Source organism: Brienomyrus brachyistius, chromosome 19 (assembly GCF_023856365.1).
Source record: "Brienomyrus brachyistius isolate T26 chromosome 19, BBRACH_0.4, whole genome shotgun sequence".
In the NCBI taxonomy this organism is placed as follows: Eukaryota; Metazoa; Chordata; class Actinopteri; order Osteoglossiformes; family Mormyridae; genus Brienomyrus; species Brienomyrus brachyistius.
The window spans coordinates 6,228,986-6,256,446 of NC_064551.1; the positions used below are offsets into that span (position 1 = coordinate 6,228,986).

The 27,461-nt window shown below is 44.4% G+C and overlaps 2 protein-coding genes across 4 annotated transcripts; one reads left to right on the plus strand and one right to left on the minus strand.

Moving 5' to 3' along the window:
* Positions 1-1,407: 1,407 nt before the first annotated feature.
* clu (clusterin) lies at positions 1,408-9,576 on the plus strand. Its single transcript, XM_048985241.1, has 9 exons — positions 1,408-1,565; positions 4,677-4,792; positions 5,050-5,198; positions 5,562-5,732; positions 6,188-6,587; positions 7,192-7,332; positions 7,774-8,000; positions 8,371-8,546; positions 9,137-9,576. Exons 2-9 carry the CDS (start codon positions 4,705-4,707, stop codon positions 9,147-9,149), a joined length of 1,365 nt encoding a protein of 454 aa, XP_048841198.1. The 5' UTR covers positions 1,408-1,565; positions 4,677-4,704; the 3' UTR covers positions 9,150-9,576.
* A 285-nt stretch (positions 9,577-9,861) lies between these two features.
* reps1 (RALBP1 associated Eps domain containing 1) lies at positions 9,862-26,181 on the minus strand. 3 transcript variants are annotated; one of them, XM_048985239.1, is made up of 20 exons: positions 25,514-26,181; positions 23,376-23,499; positions 21,741-21,934; positions 21,034-21,124; positions 20,026-20,138; positions 19,308-19,470; positions 19,157-19,220; positions 18,345-18,499; positions 18,059-18,180; positions 17,441-17,521; positions 16,756-16,843; positions 15,529-15,630; positions 14,926-14,998; positions 14,666-14,796; positions 14,468-14,532; positions 13,610-13,783; positions 13,163-13,276; positions 12,334-12,482; positions 11,934-12,039; positions 9,862-11,385 (listed from the first exon to the last, which is right to left on the minus strand). In XM_048985239.1, exons 1-20 carry the CDS (start codon positions 25,664-25,666, stop codon positions 11,317-11,319), a joined length of 2,331 nt encoding a protein of 776 aa, XP_048841196.1. In that variant the 5' UTR covers positions 25,667-26,181; the 3' UTR covers positions 9,862-11,316. The 3 variants fall into 3 exon arrangements, with proteins under 3 accessions (XP_048841196.1, XP_048841195.1, XP_048841197.1); XM_048985238.1 differs by having other exon boundaries at positions 20,968-21,124; XM_048985240.1 differs by lacking the exon at positions 17,441-17,521 and having other exon boundaries at positions 20,968-21,124.
* Between the last annotated feature and the right edge of the window lie 1,280 nt (positions 26,182-27,461).

Consider the following 27,461-nt stretch of genomic DNA (forward strand, 5'->3'; position numbering starts at 1 on the left):
GGAAAAGAGTATATGAAGACCTTGCGGAGAATTCCCAGTGCTGTTCTTCTGTGAAACTAATATTTGTGTAAAGCCAAGTCATTTTATTTATATAGCACTGTTAAAAACAACCAAATGGTCGATCTTGGGGCTTTACAGCTTAAAAACACAAAACGCTTAAAAGGGGGGGGGGGGGGGGGGGGAGAGAGAAATATAAATATACATAAAAAAATACAAAGTGAAAAAAGTGAAAAATATATTAAAGCTGATATTACAATTACAAATTTGTAATAAAACACACAGCATATTTGTCTAAAATGCAAATTATTGAGTTGTGTGATTATCGTACTACTAAACCATCAGTTTTTCTCGGACGAGGCATTTGCTTTGTCTGGGAAACGTTTGCTTTCTTTTCTGAAGGTTGTTTTTCTCTTTTATTGCTCTCAGCAGATAGTCACCCTGTCTGTCTCTCCCTGACCTTGGCTGGCAGCGGACACTGCAGAAGCACGGTGGGAGGAGACAAAAAACAACCGCACTGCTTGTCTTCCACCCACAGGGGGCATTTATCCATGGGGAGCTGGCGGTAAGCATCCAAGCAAACGTGACAATTATGGCTGGCCTCCGCCGCCCTTAGGTTCACCTTCTCTGCACTGGACTGATCCGATCTGTCAGACTATCCCAAAAATGCAGCCGCTCGCCCTTAGATCAATGGGGAAGTTCACTCGGCTGACTGGTGTGATGAACTGAGCAGTTATGACCTGACCTCTGGCAGTGTCATTGACTGCTATTGCCAGGTCACTGGGCATGCAGTGTGAATACCTGGAGTAGATGGAAGGCGATGGTTATCTTCAGAGGTAGCTCATCCCAGACAGTTTGTGTGTCACGGTGCCAAAATATATGACAGAGGGGTCTGTTATTTACAAGCGTTTTAAGGACACAGTACCTTGTTTTTGTTGGTGGTTTCTTGTCGCACTGGTTTTGGTGCAGTGTTAAAAACATTATTATGCAGTGACCTTATGTTGGAGGGAAAAGTGATTAACCAGCTGGGTCTCTTCCCACAGAAGTGGATGAGAAGGGGCACAAGTGAGCTGTACGTTTGCAAAGCTAATCTGAGAAGCTGCTTATTTCATAAGTCAAGTGCGTCGGGTAGTTAAATGCATCTGCCAGAGTTTGTGTAGCTTTATTTTATAAAATGAGAATATCCACCCCTGTCTAATGTCACCCAGAAATACCAGTCACTAAAATGGGTCCGGAAGAAGGTGGTGTTGTGATTTTCGGTTGCATTTGTTTATATATCATTGTAAGAATTATAACCTTTTAATTTTCATTATCGTCTCCGTGTTAGTTCCTCCTCTGGTGTCCAGGGCGACGTAGGAAATGCGAAGGAGTTCGATGGAACAACACTGCCCACTTCCGGTCAAAAGCCGGCAGCTGCCACCGACAATTACACAACTTCTAGAAAAGTCGGAAACCACAGCGCATTCTGTGGGAGTGAATCAGAGTGTCAACATCGCAGGGAGGTATAAATACGTAGAAGGGGACGGTGCTTCTGCCTTCGCCTGGCTGCAGTGAGGACTGGCGGGGAGGTGAGTAGCACCGCGGAGGGTCGCTTATGATCTGCGCCTTAGCTGGGGTGCGCACTGCAGACGGGCTGCATGTTCGGTGCCGTAGCGGCGGCTGCAGGGTCTCATGCATGACATCAGGCTTTCTTGCATGCATGCTTCTTTGCTCCGGTTTTTTTTAATGTAATGGAAGATGTTTTTAATATATACAGACAGGCAGGCAGAGAGAGAGACACACACACATGCATAGATACACATGCTTACACACAGATACTGTAAATAAGAGTTGCGTCAGAATGTGAATAATGGGTGGGGATGACATTCTGTTGAATTCTCCTGATTAATATCAATATTAATTAGTATCACATAGTATTACGCCTGATCGTGCGCCACAGCTTTAGTTAGATGTTTTAAAATAAAGTGCATTAGTGGTTTTATTATTATTATCATCAGTAGTAAAGTTTCTGTTATGTAAGGGGTCTGTCGTCGTTTGTCGGACTGCTTGCTGGTCGATGCGTCAGAATAAATGAAAGCAAAATTAAAGCGTTAGAATTGAATTTGGATCCTGTTCTGACCTCTTGCTCCATTGTTGCTGGCAATTTATAACCCTGTTAAAATTTCCTGCTTTGCCGAAGCTTGTGTTAAATACTTTTGTCGAGGAAACACATTCGTGGAATTGTGGCTGGGCTGGTTCATTTGTGTTTCAGTGTAATGCACCCCAAAGTCCTCGCCAGGAATGATGCACTATAAAATAACACTGTATTACACATACACACACACAGGTTTGTAATTATGTCTTTGTGGGGACTCTTCCATTCATTTCTATAGGGAAAACTTTAATCCAAACATAACGACCATATCCCCTTCCCAGCCCTAACCTTAACCATAAGTAACCAAACAAAACACGAGACTTTCGGCATTATTATTTTTTCTGATTGCATTCACGGATCTTTGTGGGGACCTGAAAAATGGTATTTTATTACATTGCGCAGAACACACACACACACACAGATTTTTTTAACTGATATTAATCTGCCGTGTCTGCTGTACTGTACAGGACATCCTCAGTCTGACATTTATTGACAAAAAATGCTTTTCTTTCATTTGTCCGAGGGAAAAAAAAACAGGCTAATAAAAATTCTTATTTGATGGAGAGAGAAAACACCCAGTCACTGCAGCTGTCGGGGCAGCACTTCCAGCACTAAGGGCTCAGACAAGAGGGCATCTGCAAGTCTCCCCAGCCACCTGCTGTAAAGGCTGCATTTGTATAAGGCATTCTGGGGATAGCATGCTTGTTATGTAACTAGGCTTCCTGCCTCAGTTTGGCTACGGGCCCCATCTCCCAAGTGCTTCACTTCACTGTGAGAGCCAGCGGCCTGCTCCCTATATGCAGGCCGGCGCCGTACAATGAGAGCGGCTGTGTTGTTTTCTGCTTGGCTGCTTGTAAATGCCTCCACTGGCCGCGTGTTTTGCAGCATCTCTCCCAAGATTGTGCTTCTAGCCATTTGTCTGTGAAGGTACCAAATGATGCATTGAAAGTAAGCTTTGCTTTTTTATTTAAGAAGAAAAAAAATCTGTGTAAAATTTCAACTTCTTGACGGAGTGATTTAAAGAGGAATAAGTGGTGGGAAGTAAGGTGTGGCCTTATTCGATCGTAAAATTCAATCTGTCTTCTATTCCTTTTCAGGTTATTTTGGTTTATGGATTACGAGTTTAAAGGTGTTTTCTCTCGCCGCATATAAACTGTTTTCATTTATCATCGTTAAAGAAATAATCCCTTCGGTGTTAATGCAGCTTCAGTTTTTATGCTAAGATTAATAACGATATCCCTCCAGCTTTTAAAATGTAAAGATTAGATAAATAAATCCTATAGTATACTAATAAGAATCGGTAACAGTTAAAAATGAAAGCCTGGGGTAAAGCAATGAAAAGACGTAAAACGAATCACTGTGCTATCTGGAAGCAACTGCAAAGTATAGTTTTAATAAACCTTAGAAAATGCACAATGTGAACAATATCGCCACCTTCTGGTAAAATACTGTTTTTACAAAAACACTACGGCCAGGAAATAAAAAAAAAAAACATCTGTCTTTCAAGTACCCAGTAAAATACAATTCAATTACGCCTACTGCAAAGGGTGGGACACAGCGTTTCTCTCTTCATTTGTTGCTGGAAGATGGTAATAACTTTTTTTTTTTTTTACATTTTGTTATGCTAGTATATAAATAGTATGCAATTATATATAAAAATACTTTTTCTAAGGAATCCAAGGATTTGACAGTCATGCACATAATCCACAGGAAATACTCGCTTCTCTCTGTGCAGCTCTCTGTATGATACATTTTCATTGTACAATGTCTGACGGCTTCTGGCATTTGAAGTTGACGAACAGCAGGAAACGATATTAGCTCCTAACCAAACGAAACAAACATCACACCACATGCCAACACCATAATCCAGGGCTGACAAGGAAAGATGGATGAAAATAGTCATTTTAAATAACAGCCAAAATGGCGTGCGTTGGACTTCTGATAGCTGCTTGAAATTGTATTTTGTTTTTCTATTCAAAAAGGATGTTTGCATTTTTTTTTGTGAGAAACACGAAGTAGATATGTTTACTTCACTGAATGTTCCATAGTTTGAATCGGGGTTTTGGTTTATATTTGTCGCATGTGATGTTTTTAAAGCCGAATGTTCATTTTAGAGTCTTCCGAAAAATCATTAATGAAGGACAATCTGGCATTTGATAAAATTATTATCCATCTTAAGGTTGCCCTTTTTTGAGGAATCTAATGGATCCTGTGTTAAAAAAGGATCCACTGTCAAAAAGTGATTAAATGCTTCAGAGATTTAAGCCTGTAAGCATTTAGTTGCAAATTCTGCCACCATCTGCTGCTTCCTGTTATTCTATAACTAATGCTTAAAGCACGTATTGAGCCACTTTAGTATATTCTTATGCATCTCAGTCGCTTAGAGGGCACGTTTATTCAAAATGACTCAGCTTACAGCTTCACACTTCACCCCTCCAGGTAATTTGCTGTTGTCCTGGAGTGAGTCAGCATATGGGAGGTGAGGAGAGGCAGAGTCTGAAAGCGCAGGCTGTCCCTGGCTTATACGCTCTCCGCTCTCCCTCAGGTAGTCTCGTCTCTTGACTTCTGGCACGATGAAGCATTTGTGGTCCCTTCTGGGCGTGTTCCTGCTCTATTACTCCTCAGAGTGTCTACTTCCCCCATCCCAAGAGGACTTGAAACGTGAGTGAGCAAGCTGGCCAATCACCAGCATAGACACACGAGACTGCTAGTGTGGGGATTGTAGTTCATTATGCGCTGAGCATTTTAATTCAGATGCTACTTTGTCTTTAGGAATATATATGTTGAGTAGACTTGTTTGTTGCTTTGTTATGATTAGACCTAGAATAGTAAAGTTGACATGACTCAGATAGCCGGGGAAAGATTATTTTTTTTAAATTATTTTTAACTTATTTTCTTTCCTGTGCCATATATTCCAGAAATTTCCCTTTTAGGGGAGAAATACCTTGACAAGGAGATTGCAGATGCCATCAATGGGGTGAAAGAGATGAAGACAGTGATGGAGAGGTCTGACGAGGACCACAAGAACTTTGTAGATGCTCTGGAGGAGACCAAGAAGCAGAAGGAGGTAAGGGCAGAAACGGGCCGAAATGGGTCCAGGGGCTCGAATAAACTGAGCCGTGATGGTAGCTGAACCTGCAGAGTCAGGGGGCAGCGTGATTTTTGCTGACTCATGATCTGATGCTGCACTGAAGCACTCAGAACAAACTTCATATTTATTATGGATGTATCTGTGTCTATAGGCTTGGAAATATTTTTGGCCAGTTTTTTTCTATAGATAGTGCAGGATAGAATGATATTAGTTACATAAGTGTGAGTGTCCGACTGATGAGTGATTCGGCTTGAAGTTAATTTTATAAGGATGTGGTCTTCTGTCACGTCACAAGCATGTAGAAGCCACAATTACCTAGCGAGTGTTTGCCTCTCCCAGGATGCTCTGAAGGCAGCTAAGGAGATGGAGACCAAGCTGAATGCAGAGCAGGAGGTGTGCAATGAAACCATGCAAGCACTATGGGAAGAGTGCAAGCCCTGTCTGAAGAGGACCTGCATCAAGTACTACTCCAGGACCTGCAGCTCTGGCTCTGGGCTGGTTGGTCGCCAGGTGGGCTTGCCACTTTGTGTAGACTGTTTTGATGTAGTTTCGAGAATGTTGCATGAGCCACGGGAATTGTACTTTCTGTAGCATTTTCAGAGGGATTAGGCTGTTCATTTGGCAGGGGAGTTGACCTTTAAGATTTCAAAACCTATGATTCAGAGCTATTCAAATCACGGTCCTCAAGGGTTGAGCCCTGCTGATTCTCCAGCCTTCCTTGACCTGGGAACCAGGTGTGAAGCCTCACAGAATGAAGTGAAGCCAATCAGAATAAATGATTATTAAACTAACTACCTGACAGAACTGAAACTAACCCTAACCCTAGATTTGGAATCAAGGTCCATATTCGCAGAGCCCTGCTACAGCCCAACATGGGTTTGGCATATAGGTCACCACAGAAACCTGACGCGAGTGATCTGTGCATGACCTGCAGAACACTGACCCTCCCTGGCCTCTCTTCGCAGCTGGAGGAGGTACTGAACAGGAGCTCCCCTTTTTCAATCTGGATCAATGGGGAGAATGTCGACTTCCTGGAGAAGGAGAACGAGGAGCAAAACCAGAGGTTCCTGGATCTGGAGGGCCAATACTCAGAGGTGGGCGACACCGTTGACAGCATTTTCCTGGACAGCATGAAGGTGTTCGACCACATGCACTCTTTTCACCGGCCTCTGTTCTCCAACCCCTTCATGATGCCTGATATTTTTGGACGCCGTTCCCGAGTGTATCGCTCGCCGGAGCTCAGTTCTCAGTTCCACGGATTCCAGAGTATGTTCCAGCACATGATGGACATGACCCACAACCTCTTTGGCTCACTGGGCCCCTACATGGGCACAGGCACCGACGTCGACACGGACCCATCTAAAGGTGCGTTCATCGCCTGAAGTTCAAGTACCATAGGCCGGGATGCACATGACTGGTACGCAAGTACGCATTTGCCTAGCGACAATCGACTGTTGTAACCTCGCGAATGCATACTTCTTTTATGCGCATCTGCAGAGCTACGACAAGAAACCACCGTGCATTTTAACCTCTATACCGCGAATGAAATACAAATTAACATGTGAAGGTCGAAATGCATGATAATTTCATAGCAGCGCAAATGCACATAAAATGCGCATCGCTGTATCGCATTGTTGTGAGATGTCTCTTTCTCTGTCTGGGGCGTAGCTAGAAATGTGGACAAAATGTCACCTTGGCCCCCTGCTAGGTTGGCCGCTGTCTTTCCGGGACCCACCCTGGTCAATTTTGCTAAATTGGGGGACATTACATTTTGGGACCCCTGAAAATGCTGAATCCCTTGAGTCTGCCAGGGTTTCCAGGCCCCTGCTCACTGAAACACAGTTTGCTGTGTAATAAAACGCTATAAATTCAAATTCATCGATTCGTAATATTTATACAATACAGACAAATGAAGGGGAAAAAAAAACTATTCTTGATTTTATGTTTTCTATTTTCCCTTTTCCAACAGATGGAAGCGTGAATGAGGACGTTGTGATTACGAAGCCGTTCGGGAAAGATCATATGACCTGCAGGGAAATCCGTCGCAATTCTGCCGGCTGCATCAAACTGCGAGAGGAGTGTGAAAAATGCAAAGCCATCCAGTCCATCGGTAACAGGCCCTTGTGGACGCCATGCACTGTTCCGGATCACCCTAAGGCAGAATTATTGATTGTGCATGGAAAGCATTACAGTCTGCTATGAACAAGAGAACTAATTCAATGTCTGATGGTAATGGTTTGTTTTAAACGTCTCATGTTCCACTTGTCTTGGGTTTCCATTTACCCTCAGGCATTGAAAGTTTGTTGAGTTCTTGTGGCAGTGTGTGCAACAACACAGGTGTTAAATCAGTTGGTAATATTTAATTAATTTTCTTTATTACCTAAGCAAAATTCTATGTGCATTATGTGATACATTTGTGTTCAAAGTTTCTGTTATTAATCATTATTTTTGAACAGGCCAAAAAGCACCTGATTATAAATTAGAAGAGCCAGTAACTTCAGCCGTTGGCCTGGCTTCCTGATGTCACATGATATCACACCTCTTGCCCCAGACTGCTCAGGAACAAAGCCTTTGGACGGCCCGCTGAAGCAAGAACTCGAGGAGGCGCTGGCCATGGCCGAAAGGTTCACTCAGGAATACGACAAGCTCATCAGAAAGTTCGAGGAGAAGATGTTCAACACGTCCAGCTTGCTGGACATGCTGAACAAACAGTTTGGCTGGGTATCTGCCCTAGCTGACAAGACCAAGGACAAAGATGGAATCTTCCAGATTGAGACTGTGAGTTTTTAACTCAGACAACCTACCTGGACAGACTCTCCTCCCCATCGGCAATTTTAATTAGAAAAATATCAAGATCAAATCTATTAACATAACTAAACACTGTGTGAAGGGCAACTAACTGCAGTTTTGTTCTTGTATGGTAGTTCCCCTAGACTGTGTATATAATTACAAGCCTGGCAGCAATTCATTCATTCATCCAAAGCAATAGACAGATGCCTATGATACGAAACCATGACTTTCACATCAGTAGCACAACACTCTTGTTGAGCTACATGAGCACAGTAATTGTGATTATTACTTTGCATCAACAGTATTTAGAAAAAGCATTTAGAAGTACAATTCTGAAGCTTCGTTTTTTCTTTTCAAGGTAATGTCGAGGACCACAGAAGACGCTAAAAGTCCTGGAGACACATCCGTGTCGGTCAAGCTGTTTGATGGCTCACCCATGACCTTCACGGTGCCCGGAGACATTCCCTGGAGTGACCCCAAATTCTCGGAAGTCGTGGCACAGGAAGCCCTGGACCGCTACAAACAGAACACTGTGTGAGTGTGAACGTACAGCAAACTCATCCCCGTACGATTCGCATTGCGAGCCTGTGGTAATCCACGTTACTTTTGCCAAGCCAAGTAAGGGCCTATGGGTATTGAAAGAGATTAAAGAACCAGAAAGCTAAATATTTAAATATGTTATAAACGTTCAAAACTATTTATGCTCACGTTATTTTTAGTATGCGTTAAAGGCATGATATCACTTCACGCAAAAATGAAAAAACAGCATTTTACTTGGGTTAATGGTTAGTTAACTTAATGCTTAAATTAAATACTCAGGCAACATGTCAGGTAGGGCTAGACTGGATTTTTTTAAGGCGCCCCATGATAGCTTTTGGCCAGTGATGGATTTTGCCAACCGGAAGGGGGGGGGGTTGCAGTATGTGCGTTGGCTTGTCCAGCCCGGGTGTGAAGTAAACCAAATGATTCTCGCTTTTTCACACCAACAAAATGTGAAAAAAGTGTACATAGATTAGTCTTCCCAATCAAGGCAGTTGCACCAAATGCAAACTGAGTATGTCATGAATAAATACATTAAATTAGCATTCTTGCTTGCCTCACCGTTTTTCTTTCCTCAATTTCAGAACTGTGAAGTAAACCTCTGGACGTGATCTACATGCTTCACCTTCAGCAGATTGTCACAAGTCAGCTCATCACCGTAACTTCTGCCCTGCCACGAAACAGCACTCCCAAATGAACCTGGGGGGTTAGAAGGCTCTGTTCAGCTAGCTGCTAGCACCTTAGACACATTTCCAGAAGATTTAGCTTAGACCCTGAAATCCTTGTGGAGATTATTTAGAAATTAATACTAGAACAAAGAATTTATTTCAATGGTCTCAACTACTGCTCCAGCTCTGCTATCACACTGTCGTCATACTGCTTTTCTTTGCAAATATGCCCTATTGTATTGCAAGAAAACCACCATCTTGGGCTGGATAGGTCATCTTTGAGGTATTAATAATTTTGTATGTTTCCTACATCCGTATCGTACAAGCATTAATAAAGCAAGCAGTATTCTGGAAAACACATTCATAACGTTTTTTTTTTGAGAGAGTGATGTCACCATTGGGCCTTTGATCAAGCCCCTTAACTTCCAATTCCTCCAGGAACTTGATATTGCTTTGGTTTTATGTTGCTTTCGATATCATCTGCTAAATAAAGAAGTGGAGATATGCACCAGTACAACGCACTAAAGTAACTCCCAAAACACACTTGTCAAATTTCAAGATGCAGTCTTTTCAGTTCGATCTGGACTTCAGAAATGGTCTAAATTTAAAAGTGAATTAAAATGAAGCTCAGTGGTCAAGTCTTGTGGATTGACTTTAGTTTTATTATTCCCATCAAGTATCAAAATGCTGGAAAATAATCTTAAGAGCATCTCTTTGAAGTTCTTCATTATGACTGCTTGATAAACAGGCTTCTGGGAAATACGAGAGGCCATTAAAATATTGTGCTGTTTTTATTTCTTGCGTAAAAATCACACAGCGGCTAGTTCATTCTGCAGAGACACATCCATGCAGTTAAACATCTATGATCTCACAGCCATAATATAAGCAATTAAATAGAATATTTGCTGTTAGTCAGCAATTAATGCAAATTTACATATGAGATCAAAGGTGTGTATCATACAATATACAAGATACCCCTTATACAGTACATCAACCTGAACAGCAGGAGAAAGGCTCGCCTTGGTTCAACAGGAGAAATATATATATATATATATATATATATATATATATATATATATATAGTGAAAACCTGAATGCCAGAAATAAGGCTTAGATGAGCAGAAGATGGGGAGAGACGAGAAAAGGACATGGAAAAACCAACAGGTGCCAACATGATCAGATCATACTAGACTTTTAGGCGCCAACATAAGCCGGTATTTAGGGTTAGACAGAGAACAGGTGGTTATTTTTCTTTTTTTTTAAAAAAAGGAGATGTGTTCAAAATGAGTCAAAATGGGATCCAGGTGGAAGGTGGAAGAAAGTGCAGCCATTAAACTTCAGATTCTTATGAGGAAACTCTGCCTGGAACAGGTCTTTCTCAGATGATGAACTGTGTTAAGGAGAGGGCAGTGTCCGTGTAGGAAGGCTGGGGGGTTTAAAAAGGAGAAACTGGCTGTCGTGAATCATACGCGGGGGGGGGGGGGGGTGGCAGGCGACTCATCCTGTTAGTTTTAACTGCTGAAGGCTATGTGAAATTAAGAGAACAGAAAAAACACACACACACCCACACCCACACACACACACACACACACACACACACACAAACGAGAAGCAGAAGCCTTGTTGCGTGAGAGTACAGATTGGTACGATATGTCCAGAATGGACCAAAGACACTCGGAAATAAAGCCTTCATGGTTGCTGCAGCACTCCGGATAATCCCATGGCGTTCCTGACCTCGCTGCGGAGGGAAGCGTCTCCCAGACAAGCTCCTCCGCGGCCTGCCCTCTCGCCAAGACGACTGGCCGCCTCCCATGCGCGAGTCTGCCACCCACAGGTCTACCCAGTCTCTTACAATTGCACATACATTATGGGGAACAGCTGCACGGGTGCCGGGCGCTTCTTGTCCCGAAACGGTCCAGGTTAACGTGCTCTATGGCCCTCCGGCGTCTGCAGGGGCGAGTCAGCTGAAGTATAGACAAGGTGTAGATGGGGGGAGGGAGGTGGGAGGGAGGTGGGAGGGAGGTGGGAGGGAGGTGGACTGGAGCATCCTGGCAGAGGTCAGGTCTGAACCAGAAGCAGCTATGCGGACGTGCGCATTACAGGTGTGAAAACGGTCTGAGCTGCTCAAGCTGCACCTCCAATGATATCCTCTCCTCGAGCAGATCCTGCAACAGAGGCACACGCCTTCAGGCTCTTTCTGACGAGTTTTCAATATTCATTTATACACTCTCCAAAAGGTTTATCTACCAGAGGGTTCTCAAAACATCCGGTAACGCTTTACATTAACTGCACCTTCACAGTGCATTCGTCATGCATTCATAGAACATTCATGCACCTTCATAATGCATTCATAGAACATTCATGCACCTTCGTAATGCATTCATAGAACATTCATGCACCTTCATAATGCATTCATAGAACATTCATAAGCAGCATGTAAGTACACCTTAACATCCTAATATACATTAACAGCTTTAATATACATTAATAAGAAGCATTACATGGTTATACAATTATAATGTTTGTTATTATATAATGTATATTACAGCTGTTAAGGGATGTTAGGATGTTAAGGTACACATACATGATGTTTATGAATGTTTTATGAATACTTAATGAATACATTATGAAGGTGTCCTGAACGTTTTATGATTGCGATATAAAAGCATTTTGAAGGTGCCCTTCATGTAACGCGGTACCCAGCATCCTTTACCTTCAGCTGCTGCTGCAATTCGCTGTTGAGTCTGGCCAACACGGTGTTCGTCTCCTTGTTTCTTCTGATAGAGGCCTGTATGGCCTTTTTATCCTTACCGACTGACCTGGTGAACGACACAGGAACCTTTACGTCACGTAATCGACAGCGAATATGTCGGTGATTAGGGAATGACGTCACTGCACTATTGAGTTAGTAATCCAAATACAGTGGATAAATACCTGGCTGGCACCATATAAATGTAAGCAAACGTACTGTTAGATTAGTTGCTGAGCACCTGCATAATAACGAAAAAAAATGTTACCTGGTAAATAAGGTACCAGCATGTAACTAGGTGCTAACTTCCCTGGACAATGGCGAAATAAGCTGCTCCTTTCCCAGTTCGAGCCCGGCCTCATACCTGGGGATGGACAGCTGAGTGCTCAGCACGGCCGGCACGACGTTCGGCTTCTGCAGGTGCTCCTCCACCTCCGGTCTCAGCTCATCCTCCGACTTTAACCTCCGCCGCACAGGCTTTGGGGGCGGGGCCAGGGGTGTGGCCCCTTTGGTCTGGGGAGATGTGACGAGCAAATCTGAGCACATCTTAAAAGCATGGAACAAGACCTCTCCATATCACCATGTACTAAGTCAGCAGAAATTATTCATCAAAAAGATTTCTTTCTTCTTATTTCTTTCTGCAATGGGCTGGCCCCCCATCCTGGGTTGTTCCCTGCCTCGTGCCCATTGCTTCCGGGATAGACCCCCCGCGACCCAATAGGATAAGCGGTTTGGAAAATGGATGGATGGATGGAAGATTTCTTTTGGTCTATAAACTGGATTCTATGCACAGTACTGTGCAAAATTTTTTTTAACCGTAATCTTCATTTTGCTGTAAAACTACAATAATATGCCTGTGTGTGTCAGCTTAGCTATTTCCAAACCTCTCCTAAAATCTCCACAATCTAATATGCCCGTGTATTTTTTCGATTCGGCCGAAAGCTAACTACGTTTAGCCAATCGAGCGAGCTGGCAGTGAAATTTACCGAATGCATGGGTTGACTAGGATGGCCCTGAGGAGAGGTTTGGGAACCAAAGTGATGTTCACCTCAGCTTCCCAACTTTTTGCACAGTGCTGTATTGCGCGACTGTGAGCTTTAGAAAGAACCAGTTTGTTTACAGATCGACAGAAACATGCAAATGGCTCTCGCCGGTTGTTAATGCGCGTCTCCAGAGCACACTCTCCTACGCACCGAGTTCACAGTAGCTGCGGCCCTGTCCTCGGCCTGAGGATCGGCCTTTGGGGTGCGTGACGAAGCCGCCGGCTCGCCTGACTTCTCCGGTTGCGTGGGCAGACGACAGGCGCTCTGTGCAAATACCCATAATGCAAAGGTCTTAGCGTGATCGGTGTCATCACCTTCATACACAGTGACAGCAATACCTGGCTTACTCATATATGAAGATTCTTCTGAAATAATCCTGGCTGACTACCTCATCCAAGGGTACAACAAGCAGGGCTCCGACTGGTGAGTCAAATCGCTGTTAAATATCGGTGCTGCCTCTAGTTTCTTCATGAGAATCACGCCAGCCAGCAGGGGGAGTAGTTGGGTACCATTGAAGCACCGACGTATCTCATCTGGATGCCTGGTTACGCTGGGATGTAGGAGCCTGTGGCGGAGGGGCGGCGGCTCCCCACTAACCTGAGCTCCCTCCGCGTGCTTCTCCGTCTCGTCCGAAGGCTGCTCCACAGCGAAGGCCTGAAATTGGCTGAAGTCGGCAAAGTTGGGCTGCTCGGGAATCTGCTGGGGCGAGGTGCTGGCGTGGGGCCCCAGGCTGTCGCCGTCCGCCGGGCGGTGTGCATGAGAGCCCGCGGCCTGGGGTCAGAGGTCACACAGGTTAAGCAGGCAACCAGTGGCAAGGTGGCAAGTTCCCCCTCAAAGGACCGGCTATTGTCAATGAAAATTAAATTAAAATATAAGCAAATATATATATATATATATATATATATATATATATATATATATATATATATATATATTCATGTCACAGAAGCTATAAATTATTACAGATTATTACAAAAAAATTACGACTTGTAGAGACTGCAAGAAGCACCATATTCTAGTGCTTTTTTCCACCAGAGGTGGGGAAAAGTGCTGTTCTTATGGGTTTATATGAAGCCATTCATCAATCAGCACATTTGACGACACTAGAAGTTGCAGGTAAAGGGCAAAAAGTCAAATAACTCGGTGCTTCATTACAGAAGTGTTTCCCAATCCGGTCCTCAGGGACCCTCAGATAGTTCATGTTTTTGACCTCCCCATGCCCCTGGTAGGCTTAGCAAAAATATGGACTGTCTGGCAGGGAGCAGGGAGGGAGCAAAAATGTGGACTGTCTGGCAGGGAGCAGGGAGGGAGCAAAAATGTGGACTGTCTGGCAGGGAGCAGGGAGGGAGCAAAAATGTGGACCACTTGTGGGTCCCCGAGGACCGTGTTGGGAAATGCTGCATTACGGCAGTGACTGCAACTCTAAGCGTGTGAAAGGTGTGAAAATGGACGAACCTGGGTGGGCTGCGGCCTGGGGGGCACGGCCGGGGCATAGGGGACAACTCCGGCTTGCTGCTGTCCTGGGGGGCCCAGCACGGGGGGGAGAGGGGAGTGGGGCGGGGGTTAAACAGATTTGCCGCATGCAAAAAAAAAAAAAATAATAATAATAATAAAAACCAAGGAAGTCTTTGGAGAGAGCAGCTGCATCAGTACCTGCAGGGACAGCAGCGAAACTCCTGTTCATGTCTAAAGACGAGGACCTGGAGTGCGAGGCGTGGGGCCGGGGGGGCGGTGGGGGTGGGGCCACTGCCTTTAGCCCTTCAGGAGACGTACCCGAATGAGACCTGCGAGGAAGTCGGAGGAGGAGCGCTCACAAACACTCTGACTTTTATCTAAATATATATATATATATATAGTGAAACAGACACTCGGGGTGAAAACAGACTGTTCACAGGAAACAGAAGGGAGCCGACCTCTGCCTCGTCACCACACTCGCAATCGGTTCTTGATCCGAAGTGAAGGAATCGGAGCTGCTGTAACAGTCACCTGATTGGACGGAAAAAGGCCATAAAGGCATTAACTTCTGGACAGCTTTCCCCAAGACGCAACACAATGGGCCTCAAAGCCTTTTCCTACACCGAACCTGCAGCCCTAGGGAGAACAGACAGGAAAACCTCCATCAAGACGGGCAGGTAGGTACTTGGATCCCTAATGTCGCATCAGCATCTGTGACCTCGCGGCAAGGAACTAGGTGTGGTGAAAACCTAGTGAAAAAAACTGCTAAATTACAAGATATCTAGTGAAACAAACTATCTAGAGGAAAAAAAATGCTTGCAAATGAAATAAAATGAAAGATTTCCCTGAAGATTAACCCCCTTCTCCAAATGCGAGAAAAGTCAGGATATGCAGCTAAAGCAAGGAGACCAAACACCGACCACCTAACACTCTGCAGTGCAAACTGCTGACGGCGTCTGGAAGCTGAACTACTACATGTAACCCGACGGCAGCTTTGCGGTTTAGAGCTTCTGGATGCGGCCAAGCTGCAGCCGGATCCCTTCGGGGAGGCAAACGCGTACCTACGGTGTTGCTGGCTCCGAACTTTATAGAAGCTGCCAGCTTATTTTCTTCTGACAGCTCAGGTGGTTTGGCCATCAGAGGGCTTGTGGGATGAGCATGGTCTGCGAAGAGAAGACGACAAAAGCAGAATGTTTGTATATTGTGCGCATTTCGCAAACATCTCCCAAAACGGTCCGGTAAGGCAGAAAGACTCCTGCAATTGTTAGTCATAGTTCAGGTCAGGGGACCTTGTACACATGAAGAGTTATAACCGCGTACGTTCTGCTCTCACAGACGCAGACCACAATCCTGGTGCCAGCCTGAGATCTGCACTGCATCCCCCCACTGGAATCTTGCCCTCTTTACTTCCTGGTATTGTGCTGTGCTTGTCCAGTCCCAGTAATTCCTGAACGGAAAACCCTGCCACAGTAAACTCATTGCCCAGGACTCTGTTACACATTTCCTATCCTGCAAGACGCTTTCATGGTCTCTAAATACGGTGTTCCTATACATGTGTTTTATGCGTTAAATAAGAGCAGCAATAGAATATGCAATCTGAGTAAGGGTCAATGTACGACAAGCTGAGAATTGCATGTTTTTAAACACATGGCTGCATAGGCAAAATAAAAACCCACCCACTTACACTGCATTAACTCACATATACCACGGTTACCACACGTTTGGCTTACGCTCTGTACCTAAAGACATTTTCAATTTATATGACAAAAAAAGGGTTCCCACTGCTTCCCACCAACAAATAAACATTTTCGTTAATTTTAAATTCTGCATCCGGAACATTAAGTCATGCTAATTAGAATTAAAGATTATAACTGTGCAGTAATTTACTACAGTGACTCGCATGACTAGCACTGTTCGCAAGTGTTCCAAAAAAAATAATTGATCAACAACCTTTTGACCATGCAGATTCAAGAATTCAACAGTGCTGGGGTATAGCAATGCTTAATAGATTAACACTGTACATAAGGATCCGCAGTAACTCAAAGGGGGGCAGTAAGGCTATTGGGTGTTAATGCAGTTTTTCTCAAACCAGTCCTCAAGGACCTCCAGGCAGTCCATGTTTTTGAGTTTTGGGGGGAAACAAAAATAAAAACCGTCTGGCAGGGACCTGGGAGGGGGCAAAAAGGTGGACCGTCTAGAGGTCCCCGAGGACCGGGCTGGGAAACGCTGCCCTAGGGGACACTAAAGGAAGACGCCCCCACCGAGATGGGGATGGAGGAGGCCATTACCGCTTCCAGTTCTCTTCAGCTCCATCTCCTGCATGTGGATCTTGCTGGGGGTCATGCGGATTGGGACGGGATGCACTATCGCCGTGTCCTGTGCAAGGGAAAGACACGTCCCGGTTGGCAGCCTTCGCGCCACGTCACCCGCGAGCTGTTCACCCGGGTAAACCTCCGCAAATCCAACATGGCAGCCAAACTACATGACTAAATATACCAGTTACAACTGCAAAAGGATCAAATACTAACATGCATCAAAACACGTCAGACTCCTTATAACAGAATGTCATCTAGTCATCCACAAAGAGAGGTTAAAACCAATCGTTTACTTAGATATTAAGCAGTTTCTGAACTGACTGAAAACTTTTACAACTTAATGTATAAATGGAAGGAAAAACCATTTAAGAAATGGATCAATATCAGCATAGGATCCTTTTACTTAATTAGTGTTTTGAAGTAAATTCTTAATTAGCATGAATAAAAAAAATCATTCTGCCTGGCATTTAACAGACATTCAAAGCAAAGACTGGCAGCATAAATTGTGAGGTGTGTTTGATAAAGGCATGCTTGTAACTGACAGGTGATGCCATACTGCATCTGCTGTGCATAGCGTTAGCATGTGACCTGGGGGGGGGGGGGGGGGCGGAGTTAATAAAACAATTAATGAAACAGGCACACTCAGTGATTCACTTACAGGATCAGCTGGTGCAATGTTAGAATCAAATTGGGTCAGAGTTTGTGAGCTTGACGAGCGTTCGCTAAAAGTCTCCCACTGCTGAAGGAAAGCAGAGACAAAATCAGCATTGTGTGGATACTGGAAGGAGGGGGGCGAGACGCCCTGATGGATGGAATGAATGCATCTTCGATAACGATCAATTAGCAAAAGTGAGCAAGAGAGAGCGATGAACTCAGTTAGTAAGAACCTGATCATAAGAAGATGATATTTGCACAAAAAACCAACACGGAAATTACTTCTAACAAGTTTCTAACAAGTTACAGACTGACAGCCTATATTACGATATAGCAAGAACAAAAGAACTGCATAGAAGTACAACAGAGTGTAAGATTCCAACTATCTGCAGATAAAATCTCTCAGCAAAATAGGTCTATTAAACCACTCAGAGGGCAAGATCTGAATAACCACCAAGTACCTCATTTAATATTAATGCAGGATTCTGCGATGAAGTGGTAAATAGACAATGGAACAGGTTCAAGTACCTGGTGTAAATCACTAGGTAACTTAAGAATGAATGGCGGTCACCCCTGAGTGAACCAATTTCTTTGCGACGATGACCAACAGAGCTTGACGAACCTCGTTGCTCTGATTCAACTCCGGCCAGTTCTGGTTGAGCGAAGGCATGGAGGGAGATTTATTCGGAGTCACTTCCACGGGAGAGTTTGGGTACCCGACCTCCTGGACTTGGTCTGGGACTTCTGAGAGAGCAACATAGGGTGGAGAGTTCAGAGGAGCTCACAACAGCACATGAAAAATTCAATCGCACGACACCCGGGATGAGTGGTGAATGATTAAAACAATCATTAGGTAGGAAGTGGCAGCAAGTAATCCGGCAAACAAGCAAGACACAAGTGGCTCTCACCCGCGGAGTCATCCAAGTCGATGAGTTTGGGCATCAGGCTCTCCGGAAGCTTCTCTGGGAGGTCGTAGCCGTTTTTTCTCGCCACAACCAGGTGAAACGCCGCACAGAATTCGTCCAGTGTTAACTCGCCATCCTTGTCGAAATCTGACAGCTCCCTGAAATGCAAAGTGTGTAAATACGGTCGCAGAGAATAACCAAAACAGGAATCATTGCAGTGTAAAAAAGGAATTCCCCCTTTCACTGTACTGCCGCCACAGGGGACACTGTACACAGACTTTCAATAGGACACTGCACAGAAAAACAAACAAACCTTTTTCCCTATTTTCAAAGATCAGTTTTGCAATGAAGTAAAAGTGGTCAGTTACTTCGACAGCAACCTAGGCCGATATTCACGGAAAGTACGTGGATATTAAAACAGACTGAACATTTTGAAAAGTAAAATCTTTATAAATAACTACAAAAAATTACAAACAGTTAAAACATTCTAAATAGGACGTTTAAGATAAAACATCTATAAAAAAAAAACCTCTGGTTTGACATTAGTAAGAACCTCTTTCAAAGAGTCAGTAAAATAGTATCTTCACCTAAGGGAGTTAAAACAGAAAAAGGAGTTTTGCATGTAAAGACACACAGGTGGATCTTCAACTGTAAGTAAAAACATAAATCAGCCCGGTTATGACCCAACTGACAACACAGATAGGTGACCTGACCCCAAAACTTAGCTTTTATTGAGTAGAAGCTGTTCTCATATAGACAAAAAAAATTATAGCCTCACATCTCAGCCCATGAAAGCAAGTTTGACACAGACTTACCAAATGTGAGACAGCTCGAGAATGGGCAGCTTCGATTTAGTGAAGAACTCTTTGGCAGCGGAGCCTGAAATGGAGAATTTCAGCACGTTGAGGGCGGGAATTAAATGAGCGTAAGAGACACGGGAGTCCACGCCGAAAGCAGGCCACTCACCGGGGATGAAGCCATTCAGGTCAGGTTGGATGGTCTTGAACTGATTGATATAATACTGCCTTTGCTCGTCGGTGATTTTCCACGGGTCGTCGTAACTGCTGGATTGCCTTTGGATTTCATTGGAGGTTGTAGCAGAGGCCGCGATCCTTATCGTCGTGCCCTCCTGGCCGCGTCAAGGGACAGAACGAAAACAGCGAAACACTGAGAAAAGCACAGAAAACACAGCACGTCCCGTACACTCAGCAAGAAGAAGACTTTTCCGTTATTGACAAATAGCACTGACTTTAACATTTTTACCGAGTTTGCAGGCTAGAATGTCAATATGTCCGTACTGTGACTTAAGACTTAAATAAAGCAAACCAAAGGCAGAAAAAAAAAACCATCGGACTAAAAAGATATTTAGAGTTCAAAGTGCAAAAACATTTTTGGTTCCTCTAAATCACTTTGATAAAACCGAAGCACAGTAACTCTGAAAACGTAAAAAGTGATTAGTCATTGCTGTAGAACACGAGTTGGGAAGACTTTAAATAACACAAGTGCTTATCTTCTGTTTATATGTGAAACATGCCTTCGCCAGCGGGCTTTCGGGTTGCCCTTCAGCCATGCGACTCTCTCAATGTGGGACTATCCCCAGATGCATGTTCCCTCAGGCTCCACCACTGCCCACCAACCCACCGGAACATTCCATCAGATGCATAGAGAGATGCCACAGACGTACCTGGACTGACGAGGGGTGCACAGTGGGAAGTGTGCTAGAGGGAGGCGTGTCTGTGAAACTGACCCAACTCTCCTGAACAGGGGGCGACCACATCCCGTCACCCGTCACTGGCCCTTGGGGGGGGGGGGGGGGGGGGGGAGGGGGGGCGGGGACACGGACACAAAACAATCAACCAAGACACCAGGTACATTCCTTATGAGCCTTAACCACAGAAAGCACATCACCAATTCATCAAGCTGGATTTGTCCAGATGCTGTTTTATAATAAGAAATTTTACCAATTCATTACCTCTCACGGCCTGACTGGCACAATTTACACAATTTTTAGGGCTTTACGCAGAGTCGGAGACAGCTGGGGGAGCAGCCACATGCAGCCTGCTGATGGTCTACGCTCCGCGTTCTGACATGACCTCACAGCGACCTCCATGCCACCTGCTGCCTAGAGACGGCTCAGCATGTTCTCAGCGGGGTTCGTGTTGGGCGAATCGCCCAGCGGGTAGCATTACTAAGACTACTGACCACCGCTGCCTAGGTTAACCTAAAAAAGATAACTAAAATAAAATAATGCAAAGTTTAAACCAGTTCACAAAAAAAAAAAATCTAGCCCGAGTTACAAATGTTCACCTTTCCCACCTCAATAGGAAACAGGTTGAATAGGTTTTTCAGATGTCAGATGTCCACTTCATTCACTAATTAAAATATTCTTTAAATTACTATAAGTGTTTTAGTCATTTGTTTACAACCTGATCAATCAATCCAAAGAAAGATCATTAAAAGTTTAAGAGAAGACTCCATACTGTTCTGTCACCACAAGCTGATATGACAAAAGTGAAAACTAGCTAAGTGCAATTAGCAGATGCTAACAACTCTTGGTCTGCATGTGACCCATCGCCTTGTACCCAGCGTTCCCGGGAGGTCACCGCCAAGCAGAACTCTGCAGTACCTGACTGTGCCTCTCCGAAGGGGGCCCAAACAGCGCCGGTTACCACAGGCTGACGTTCCGAGTTACCTCCGCTAGCCTGCCGTTTGTGCTTCCTCCAGGTATGGGGTGAGGTGGGAGGGGACTGCGTCGGGGAGCCCACAGGCGAGGTCGTGTCGGGCTACGGGGGTGAAGCAGAATGGTCATCTGTCTGCTCAGCATTACCAACAGATCTAGGCTGCTCCTCTCCCTGCCAAGAGTTCAGGCTAGCATATTAGCTTGTGATGCTTTTCTGTGCGATTATACCTAAAGGACTTTTAATGTACAAGACAGGATATTTCATCGTTGTAAAAACTTGATGTATGCGCCTCTCCCCTCTCCAACAAGGATCCAATGTCCTTTAAGGTCAGTAGCGCGGAAAGAAAAATGCAATTCAGACCCATTCTTTGATAACACTTAAGAGAGAGACTGATGAACAAGCCACTCCTTAACATCATGCACGTAGAGTTTTTAGACAGTGCCTTTCAGTACCGTGAAAATGACCGAACTCGGCTCAAAATAGTTCATTCCAACAATCCAAATGCAAATTTACGTGCCGCTCTTCCAGATGCGATAAGCATGTGACCAAATATAAAACTGCCATTAAAAAAAAGCAAAAAATGTCACAATCCCTAGTGATAGCTGTCAGCTCCATCAAAAAGCGTCGGCCATTCGCAGACTGGCGTCTCACTTTCCTCCACCCCCCACCCCCCCCCCCCCCCCTCGTCGCCACTGGAAAGTGTGGAGGCGGAGCTCACCAGCGAGTCTATCGTGGACACGCAGGGCTGTAGAGACTCGTGGGGCTGAGTCTTCTTGGGCTGCGCTCGGCCCGGGGGCCGCGGGATCACGCCGGAGTAAGGCGCCTGGTTCTCGGAGTCTGAGTACAGGGCGGCGTGTCTCACCTCCTGCTCGTTCTTTCCCACGCCGAACCACGGCAGAGGCAAGTCCTTGACTGTGGATGGGCAGATGTGGGAGGGAGTGTAACATAATGCCCTAACATAATGTGGACTACAGCTCACAGACCAACCAGGGAGCAGTACTATAAGTAGACCGTGAACTAATGACGCGTAATACGGCAGCAAGTGTGTAACAAAGAACCCACTTAATCACTGGCAACATGTCAAACTAACCACTCTGTATACAGTTTCATAAAGACGTACGCATGTTCATCTGATGTTAAACAAGCATCCTAGTAGGTAGCTATTTAAAAGTTTAATGTCTTGTCAGTGTCTCATTGCAATAACTAGGTTCAGTCAACTACTTATTCTCAGATAAGAACCAGATAAAATTAGACACACACATGCACAAATATTTTATGTGTGTGTCTGTGTGTATATATAAATAATTGAATTGATATATAAAAATGGATAGACGGGTATAAAAAATGGGTAAATACCAGGAAATCCTGTACAAATGCAATGCTTAGTAACATTATTAAGATGCTTAGTAATGCTTAAAAGTTTAAGAAAAACAAAAACAAACTTAAGACTACAAAGTGTGCGTCAAATATTTCTGCGATAGAAATTCTAAAACGCTTCTTTGGAAAAAAACAAGAATCCCGTCAGAAGCTGCGAGGCAGTTCATCTAGTCTACAGACGTAAGCGAGCTCCTTGGCTTGAGAAAGATAATGTCGATTTAGAAAATATTCACACTAGTGAATAACTGTCATAAACAACTTGACACATGAAAAGAACTTTTGACTGTATTAAGCCTCCCCCCGCAGCGGAAGAACATGACTGGCCTGCACTCTAGGATCCCGGAGATCCAGCCCTCTGCTTGAGGCTCGCAATTTCCTGTTTTACTTGCTTTCCCATTCCTGCTCGCATCTCAAACCCTGCAGGGATGTCTTTATTGCCTGCTTATCCTCAGTCGCTGCTTTTCCCCAGTTTCCCCTTCATCCTTTATCTCCGAAAATCCATCAGTGTTGGCCGCTCTTTGTTTTTTGTCATTTTTGACGAGCTAACACTCCATACGCTCTGTGTGAACATCATAATGGACACAACGTTCGCTAAAGCTGTACCGAACAGATTCTAGCATACAAGGGAGCTCGCGGAGATGTGAGAGCAGCATTAACTTCCCAGCACGTCCGGCTTACTGGGTTGTTGTCCCATGTACATTTATAATGAAGCACAGACCATGGCAATATGATGCAACATTCGTTATGGCTGGCATGTGTTGCGATCTCTTACAACAGTTAATGATTTTCAAAGCTGTGATTCTTACATGTAGAGCTCTATAAACTAGGCCTACTTCACGAACTAAATTACAGGACAGTGTCTTACAAAAGAACTAACAAGCCTAGAAAATTCAGGTTAAAGAAGAAACAATGGTAACTTATTAAGTCTGTAACTGATCTAGAAATAAGAATGAAGACTGAAAACAGGCCAGCTTACCAGTGTTTAGGCTTTCCACCCGCAGTGGTAAGCCTGACTGGGCCACAGCTATCAGTTTTAATGCAATGTAGAACTGGCTTCGTCCAAAGTGCCCAAGGCGCGTAGCTCCGCAAAGCTCTTTGATCTGCAAAAATAAAAATAAAAATAGTAGCCCTTTAACACCACTGAGCGTAAATTGATCGGCAACACACTGCCGTCTATTTGCATAATGCACAGCTGCCCTTATATACAGCTTCATTGCAGAATTCGCCAAAGACCTGGTTTCAAGTTTACCAATAACCTCAGGGCCATTTTCAGAAATAAGCTGAAGCATTCATAAAAACAAACGAGTTTACATCAAACTGACATGCACATACATAATATTTTAATTAAGCCGATCAAAGGTAAACGGACAAAGCTTCCATACGCACAGTTTTGTTTTAATTCAGTTTATGTTTAGTGATGACAGGGATTAAAAGATGGCAGTGTTATCTTTTATCTCAGTTCATTTCACGTTAGTCTGTTTACAGAAAGTATAGAAAATTTATAATTATGTTATACTCAAAATTGATAATGTATTACTTTACCTCGTGAGAGAATGATATATAAAACCAAAAGTGATTTAAAACAAAATTTTGGGGGTGGACCGACAATCTGTTTGAGGGTAACAGAATTTACCAGAATGAGGGATTTTGCTGACCAAACATTTCATCAGGAAAGAGGAAGTTGCACTTTGACAAGAGGATGTCCTAGAACAATGATGCACAGGCAGGGACATTAAAGGAAACAACTTTAGCAATGCTACTACAGTTTCATACTAATTTCAAACACAGCTGTAGTTTGATCTACCATCACCATTTGAACAGATAAGTTTAACTTTGTCTTCTGTTGAAAAAAATTAACACTTACACTACTGTCTTAAACATGCCAGATTTCGGAATAGCGCTGTACAAAAAATAAAAAAAATTTGATGACAGAGCCAAACATGGCGAGGTTTCATGTACCGGATACAATCTATGCAAGTTGCAGTACACAAGTCAGATAAAGGGCACGTTTAACATTTCCCTTGTGACAGTTGGTGCCGAACAGGAAAATAGAGTCCAAAGAAAACGCAGGCAGCGATTGTGACCTTATGAAAAAATGGACCAGGAAAACTTGGAATAAATGTCGATTCAAAGCATGCATCAGCCAGACACACCCATGCCTATAATATGAGGCGAAGAAATGCACGTAACATTCTCAGATGACACGTACATTTTAATGAATTTTTTTATTGCTGGCGTGTCATTCCCATCGCTTTAGTAAAACCCAGCATTTATGCGAGATTAACACTCTTTGAACGAAGCACTGATCAATTAAATACAGCCTCACCCACCGAAGCCGGTAAACAGGTGTGTCTCCGGCTTGACCCACACAGTTCTCCCTTAATCGCCAGTGAATGGACAGCTGAAGTACAGGGATCCGGAATAAACAACCTAATTAATTTCCAACAATCTCGTCTGTCATCTAGACTAAATCGCAGTAGTAGGCCGGGAAAAAAAATATATCATTTATAATTATGATTAGTGAATTTTCACGACCAGGGCGCAGAATCGCATGCATGTTTAAAAGAGCGGCCACATCCCTTATTGAGGTTACGATAAAGTGCAGAAATACAGGATGCTGGCTGCCGGAGCGGAACGGCGGATAAGGTGGACACGCCAACCACGTAGAGTTTACCATCTAAAACATTTTGCTAGATCATGGAAACTAGTGACATTATTCATGCGGGTTAAAAAAGGGGGGATCAGCCCAGTTAAGGCGTCCAGTCTTTAACCCCACGCACTGCGGTTTAGTCATACGCCAGGAAATGACCATAAACCCCGCAAAGAGCCGATCTGCGCTTCCCCGGACAGGAGCATCAGTCTCCCCCGGCCGAACACAGCTGTCCCGGCCGCAAGACGGACACCCAAGAAGGCGTAGCCCCCCCTCGGCTTCCTCCAGCAAGCCTCAAAGACACGGCGAAGGGGCTGACAGGACGGTACATTCGGCAGAAACACGGCAAGGGCAGCGGGGCAGCGGAGCAGCGGAGCCCCGGCGTCTCCCCCCCACCCCACCCCCTTAGCCCTTCACCAACACACCCACCCCCGGCTTGACAGATGCGTGAAGCGGAGGGATACCTGCAGCACCACCTCGTTCGGCAGCTGGGCCGCTCGGAAGAGGTCGCGAACCCTAACGCTGGAGGCCACTTTCTTCGTGTTGTCCGTGTCGCAGTAGACGAACAGATCCGAGTAATATTTCTGCTCCACGTCGCTCAGGGTTAAAGTTTCCATTGTGGCATAAAAGCGCCGCGGGCGGGCAGGCTGGCTAGCTGGCTAACCCGGCTGCGTTAGCGACCACAAAGAGCGAGAAGCGCGACGCGCCTCGGCTTAACGCTCGCTGCGCTGCCGCCGCGAACCCTGCTACAAGTGGCCGCTGTATTTTAAAACTTCCCGAATAAAATAAATAGCCCAGTTATACGGCTATGCAACTTTTACCCAGCTAACCGTAGCCTGCAAGTCTATATATGATTATATTAGCTAGCCAGGTAGCTAGCAGAGCAACACAAAGTCGGCACCCAACTCCTGGACCCCGACGCTGGCGCCGCACGCCCGGCGGGAGCGATTCGAGTGCCGTGCAGCTCGCCTCGGTATCTTTCCGGCTTTGGCTTTTCTTTTTCTCGGCTGTTTCTCTGTAATTCCGCAAACGGCGTTAGCAGTAAAGTTTGGGGCTCTTTAGGTCGCTTCCCCGAACAGCCTGCGCCGCCATTCCTGTAGGCCGTGACGTCACCGCCGCACGCGGAGCGAGTCAGCAGCGCGAGCCTCCGGTGGGGCGGGGGTGTGTTTGTCGGAGGGGGATTGTCCTTACCGGTCGTGCGCCGAGCGCTGCTACGGCTCTGCTGCTAATGTGGAGCAGCGTGTTTCATATCAGGATTGTGTGGCAGAGGACAGTGCTGTACAGCAGCTGCAGAAATGCATGTTCCCGTTACAGTTACATCCCACTGTATTGCATGGAGGTCACACCCATGCATGGACGATTCTATACCATTTTTAAGAGTGCTTCAGCCATCCTATTTTTTGTCTCAGGTCCCTTGAGTAATTATTTTCCCCGTAATTTCTCCAGATTGAAAGTGGCAACCCTACGAGGGCTGAGCCACCTAAGGGTCAATTTCTAGAATCGCCCCTGGTCACACTTCACCCATCTCGAAAACATAATAATAAGGTTTTCAGTACAAATGAACTTTGTAAATCTTGAAAATATTTCTCCAGCTTAAATTCCTTGTAGCTGTTTTTTAGTTGTCGCCTATTACACTTTATGTTAAAGACACTACATATAATTGACTTCCGGATAGTGGAGTTGGCAGGTTGAGCCTTTCTGAATCTTCACATATACTAAATCACATGGTGGTTTTATTTACTGGGACCTGGTTTTGCCTGGTGTTTCAAACCTATTGTTCCTAACTAAAATACTATGCCCTGGGGCTGATAAAAGTATTGCAACTATATTTATGTATTTTTTTTTATATTTCTACCCTTGAATGTGAGCTGTCCATATGCTCCTACAATATGAAGTTCTAATTACAGAACTTAATATGAATTTCTATATTCTGTGTGTCGTACATTTGATGCAATCTAAACTTTTTCTACCTACTACCTCATAGGTATTGTTTTATTGTTAACAAATATATACATTCCACTTGTAACTCCACTTATGAGTTTCATTACAATGTGATTACTATTGTGCTATCGCACTATTAACCTGTGTCTGATTACATTTTGTTTATCATATCACTTATTGTTAATAGGAAAGAGCATTTCTTTCTGCTGTGTTTTATCCCTTTGCTGCCTTCAGCCTAATCTAGAGGAGACATACTATTAAAGTATAGTAATTTAGTTACAATAGTCACCAGCTCTGACATGGTCTGGTGTCATTTTAGGCTCTAAAATTGGGTTTGATGGTGGTGCAGTGGTTAGCACTGTTGCCTCACACCGCTGGGACCCGGGTTCAAGTGTCCGGTCCAATCCGTTACATACTCTTTCTATTTTATTTGAATTTTATTTTCATTTATAGTTGTTAAGTCAACTTTCC